Source organism: Triticum dicoccoides, chromosome 7B, assembly GCF_002162155.2.
Source record: "Triticum dicoccoides isolate Atlit2015 ecotype Zavitan chromosome 7B, WEW_v2.0, whole genome shotgun sequence".
Classification (NCBI taxonomy): Eukaryota; Viridiplantae; Streptophyta; class Magnoliopsida; order Poales; family Poaceae; genus Triticum; species Triticum dicoccoides.
In genome coordinates this window covers 19,032,179-19,037,495 of record NC_041393.1, presented here as the reverse complement: position 1 = coordinate 19,037,495, position 5,317 = coordinate 19,032,179, and the positions used below count along the sequence as shown (strand labels likewise).

The window sequence follows — 5,317 nt, the reverse complement described above, 5'->3', positions numbered from 1 at the left end:
CGCTGAACGGGTATATATAGGGGAGGAGCTTTAGTCGCGGTTGGCCAGGCCAACCGCGACTAAAGGCCTGTGGGCACCTTTAGTCGCGGTTGGCCTGGCCAACCGCGGCTAAAGCCCCTCACGTGCACCAGCTGGCCACCGAGCGCCCTGGCCCAAGCCTTTGGTCACGGTTCGTCTGCTGAACCGCGACTAAAGACTTCATTAGTCGCGGTTCCTACAGTTTCGCGACTAATGGGGCTGGACGGAAGCCTCTTTTTCTACTAGTGAGATCCAGTAACCAAACGCTCTCTGGCCTCCGTCGGAATACGTACGGATCAGCGCAGTAGCTTGGAATAAAACCTGCAAAAAATGAATATTTGTTGTTCTGTTAAAAGCCAAATCATTTCTGCAGTTCCAAATTGCCCACAACAAAGCACATACTCCTACGCGAATATGTCTAGCCGCATCATTCTGATACACCCTTACCGCTACTGTTTCCACCAGTTGTTATCCTTGAATCGCCACCATGACCTGGGAGATAGGCTTGCCTATAGTCTTCGGACCTAATTGGCACTGACATCATTTTCTTGCTAGGAACATAAAAGAAAAGAAAGTCGAGAGACGGGCTCACAGAAGTCACCACACCACGGCTTGAAATAATTGATTGTTATTGGTTCACTTGCACTGCATCACATGATGGCTCATTGTGGGCCTTGTATCAAACTTTTTGTTTTTCCGCTCTTCTGCTTTGCAGCTTCTTAGAACCTTGCTTTGTTGCGACCTTAAGGGCCTTATTCTAAGGTCGGGCAATCGCCTTCTATCTAAAAAGGTGACCACAACACATCATGTCGGCTCGAATTACCGGATTTATATAATTTTAACAGCTTGAGAAACGAATCAGTAAAACCAATCTGCCCATGGTGTAAATATTTTTTTGAAGAAAAAGTCACTTGGCACTTTATTTGAAAACAGGCAAAGTTACATCTTTGAGTACATGCGATAACAGGAAAGTTGGCGGGTCATTATCCCTTACGTACCCATGGAATATTTGAATGTGTCACGTTTGTCAACTTTGTTACGTATTACCTACCGCCGCGCTTTTAGAACAATTAAGACATATGTGGAACGATTAAGACGCATGTGCAAAGACGATCAGGTCATTACATCAGACCAGTCAAAAAAAGGGTCACTAGTACATCAAAGATCATAATTAATTAATATCTATATATCCAGTTTGGTGCTAATAGCCGCCAGGACCTGATCAAATTAAGCATGGTGCTTCTTCCTCATTAGAAAAAGCACGCGGTGGCGGTGCTTGGTATATAGACAAGGATCTAGTCTTTCTTTCTCACGCGTGTGTCACTGTCACCTAACAACATATGGAAAGAATCCGCCCCGAAGGAGAAAAAACAACGCGCAAAACAAATTGGTTTGAACTGTTCTTGCACCCCCATGGTTATCGCTCCTGACTGCTATATAAACATACAAACCTAACGAGGGAACACAAACACAAGAACATAGATATGGATTCCAGAACAGCATTCTGCGGCGCTTTGCTACTGCTCGTGACACTGCTGCCTCTTTCAGCTAGCGCGTCGAGCAAAGTAAGATACACACCCGAGGCGGCGAGGCCCCTCTTTCAATTTGCTTTCTTTCCGGATTGGCTCTAATTTCTCAGATACTATTTTTTGTTGTTGTTGAAAACTTACGCGGCAAAATGAATTTCAGCTCTACATCGTGTATATGGGGGAGAAGAAGCACGATGACCCGTCCATGGTCACCGCGTCTCACCATGACATGCTAACCTCTGTTTTTGGGAGGTACTATAACTAGCTACAAATTCATTTGTTCAAAGCAAAAAACAACGAGGAGTTAATGTTGCATCGTAAACGCATTAGTCATTTAGTCGTGATTTTCTCACCCTCATTTTATTTGGCAACAGCAAGGATGAAGCCTTGAGGTCGATAGTTTACAGTTACAAGCATGGATTTTCTGGTTTCGCAGCGATGCTCACTGAGTCTCAGGCTGAGGCAATTGCAAGTAAGTAATTGTCAGTCCTAGCTATCGCCGTATCTACTTGCATGACCAACTTGAATTAATCAGCATATTTTGAATGTAGAATTCCCTGAAGTTGCCACTGTGGAGCCTAACATTTTTCACGAAACACACACAACTCGGAGTTGGGACTTTCTTGGCCTTGACCATAACCAACCAGCACAACAGCCGGGACTACTCAGAAAAGCAAAGTACGGTGAAGATGTCATCGTGGGTGTGATCGATACAGGTTCGCAATCCCACCCTCAAGCTTTTTTTTCCGAAAAGGGATAATTGCGGCCTCTCCATCATATGATGCACACAGCCACCCCACCCTCAAGCTTAAATATTAAATATATTTTTGAGGGATACAACAGGACTCTACTGCGTATTTTGCATTGATTTTTTAACTAAATGATACAAAGAAAGGTTAAATCCTAAATATGAGGAATCCCAATACCGAATCAATCCATGCCCATGAATATGCATGCTTCTTTGTAGGCATATGGCCTGAATCACGAAGCTTTGACGACAACGGTTATGGCCCTGTGCCGGCACGGTGGAAAGGGAAATGCGAGACTGGCGAGGAGTTCAACGCCACAAGTTGCAACAAAAAGATCATTGGTGCACGGTGGTATGGCAGAGGCATCAGCACTGAGTTGCTAAAGGGCGACTACAAATCGGCTCGGGACAACAACGGCCATGGCACGCACGTCGCCTCAACTATCGCCGGCGGGGAAGTGCAGGGCGTGAGCTATGGAGGACTGGGCATGGGCACGGCACGAGGCGGGGCACCACGTGCGCGGCTTAGTATCTACAAGGCGTGCTGGGTGGGCGGGAGTTGCTCTGGTGCGGCTGTCCTTGCGGCTGTTGATGATGCCATACACGACGGTGTGGACGTCTTGTCGCTCTCGATTGGAGGGGCTGGTCAGCAGTTCCCTGGGACGCTCCATGCTGTGCAAAGAGGGATCTCTGTTGTGTTCAGTGGAGGGAACGATGGACCTGTGCCGCAAACTGTGGGTAATGCCCTGCCGTGGGTTACGACGGTGGCCGCTAGCACGATTGACCGGTCTTTCCCGACCTTGATATCGCTGGGAAACAAAGAAAAGCTCGTGGTACGTACCGATCTCTCCTTTATTTTAGATGTATGTGTACATTATTTTTCATTTTTTGTCATCTGCTGAGAAATGTTATAGCAAAGTGTTGTCTTCATGCCTATTCTCAAGGGATAAAGATCCCAGCGAAAATATTAATAGAAAAAACAAGTGATTTTTTTAAATATTAATAGACGTACTCCAAACCCGATATGGTAGGATCAATATGATTGGTCAAGTTGCTGTTGCCCTCTAGCGTACACAAACTCACGAACATAAGCTTTCATACGCGCGCACACTAAGAAGATGATCAAACTCAAAATAAAATGTTTAGCTCCTCCTTTAAGCTTCCTTATAATTCTTTCAGTATATATATGCGAGCTGGATTCCTTTTTCTCTGGCCGGCCAACTATATCATATCCTGCACAAGCCTTCCTTTTTCGATAAAGGACACTTTTATTAACTTAAAATGTAGCATCAACCAAGCATGATGTATTCCTGAATTAACTTGCTCATTAATCTGTGATTGATTTGAAACGCAGGGGCAATCTCTAAACTACAACGCAGCTATGAACAACAGCGGCTTTCAGGACCTTGTTCATGTGCAGAGGTAGTGAAAGAAACCAGTCGCTTGATGACACTTGATCGATAGTAAATGTCATGCGCTTTGTACAGCCATGTTAAAATTTTAAACTTTTGCGCAGCTGCGACACAGAATCACTATCATTGAGCAATGTCACTGGCAAAACCGTCCTCTGTTATGCACCAGCGCAGGCGGCCATCACGCCACCCAGGGCAGAACTTCATTCTCTCATCAATCGTACTATCGAGGCCGGCGCAAAGGGCCTCATCTTCGCACAATACACTGTCAACCTTCTCGAAATCCTGACCAGCTGCGAGGGATTTATGTCTTGTGCACTGGTGGATTTCGAGATCGCACAAAGAATCGCCTCCTACTCAAAAATGACTGAGTAAGAATCTGTCACATTGTTTTGAGAGTATATGTGCCTTCTCCTTAATTATGCAATGGAAAATTCATGTCGGTTGTCATGTGTGTTATGCTAGGAGTCCGGTGGTGAAGATATCGCCAGCTGTAAGCGTTGTTGGAAATGGGGTGTTGTCACCGTATGTCGCCTCATTCTCGTCAAGAGGCCCGAGCCTTGCTTTCCCTCGCATACTCAAGGTATATCATTATCAGCTACTTAGCTTGGGACTTGTAGTTAAAATTTTCCTAACCTCTCTAGGTTTTGAACTCAAGACTTGCATACCTAATTTTCAATATACATGTTTCAACAGCCCGACATTGCTGCACCTGGCGTCGGCATCTTGGCAGCGGAGCGTGACTCCTACGTGTTCCATTCTGGGACATCCATGGCATGCCCACATGTCTCTGCGGTGACGGCGTTGCTCAAGTCAGTTCACCCTAACTGGTCACCTGCCATGATCAAGTCTGCCATTGTCACCACGGGTATGAACATAGAAATACCAAAAAATATGCAACTCATCACAATATAAAACTAACTTAATAAACTTCCTTGGCATTGGTTGCAGCATCTGTGACCGATCAGTTTGGTATGCCGATCCAAGCAAACGGAGTCCCAAGGAAACTAGCCGACCCTTTCGACTTTGGCGGTGGCCATATGGACCCTGACAGAGCTGTTGACCCTGGCCTGGTTTATGACCTTGACGCAAGGGAGTACAACAAGTTCTTGAACTGCACCCAAGGATTATCAGACGGTTGCAAGTCCTACAATCTTAACCTCAACCTCCCGTCAATCACTGTGCCAGACCTTAAGGGCCATGTCATTCTTAGGCGCACTGTGACTAACGTTGGGCCAGCAGAAGCAACATATCATTTAGTGGTTGAAGCTCCAGCGGGGATAGATGTGTCGGTGGAACCATCTGTGATCAGTTTCACCCAAGGCAACAGTAGAAGCGCGACATTTATGGTGACATTCACAACAAGGCAGAGAGTGCAAGGAGGATACACTTTTGGGAGCTTGACATGGTCAGACGGAAGTACCCGCTCAGTGAGAATTCCTGTTGCGGTACGAACTGTGATACAAGACTTTGTTGCGGACACGTCCTAAACTTACATGTAGTTATCACACCTTTTGTATTTATTTATGTAGTTCACACAAAATATGGAGGGGAAACGCAGAGTATAAAATTTGTACATCATATAGGAAATGTTCTACTTAAATAATACA

At 45.5% G+C, this 5,317-nt stretch overlaps 1 protein-coding gene across 1 annotated transcript; it reads left to right on the top strand.

The window, feature by feature from the left end:
• Positions 1–1,502: 1,502 nt before the first annotated feature.
• LOC119335785 (subtilisin-like protease SBT3.9) lies at positions 1,503–5,317 on the top strand. The gene is made up of 10 exons (XM_037607859.1): positions 1,503–1,583; positions 1,708–1,799; positions 1,922–2,019; positions 2,099–2,263; positions 2,515–3,128; positions 3,650–3,717; positions 3,812–4,078; positions 4,173–4,290; positions 4,404–4,575; positions 4,659–5,317. Exons 1-10 carry the CDS (start codon positions 1,503–1,505, stop codon positions 5,195–5,197), a joined length of 2,214 nt encoding a protein of 737 aa, XP_037463756.1. The 3' UTR covers positions 5,198–5,317.

What these genes read in the sequence shown, in the direction of transcription:
- LOC119335785 (XM_037607859.1), top strand. Translation starts at nt 1,503, where the DNA reads ATGGATTCCAGAACAGCATTCTGCGGCGCTTTGCTACTGCTCGTGACA. An exon ending in GAAACAAAGAAAAGCTCGTG is followed by an intron (nt 3,129 to 3,649) that starts GTACGTACCGAT and finishes TTTGAAACGCAG; the next exon opens with GGGCAATCTCTAAACTACAA. An exon ending in GTCTGCCATTGTCACCACGG is followed by an intron (nt 4,576 to 4,658) that starts GTATGAACATAG and finishes CATTGGTTGCAG; the next exon opens with CATCTGTGACCGATCAGTTT.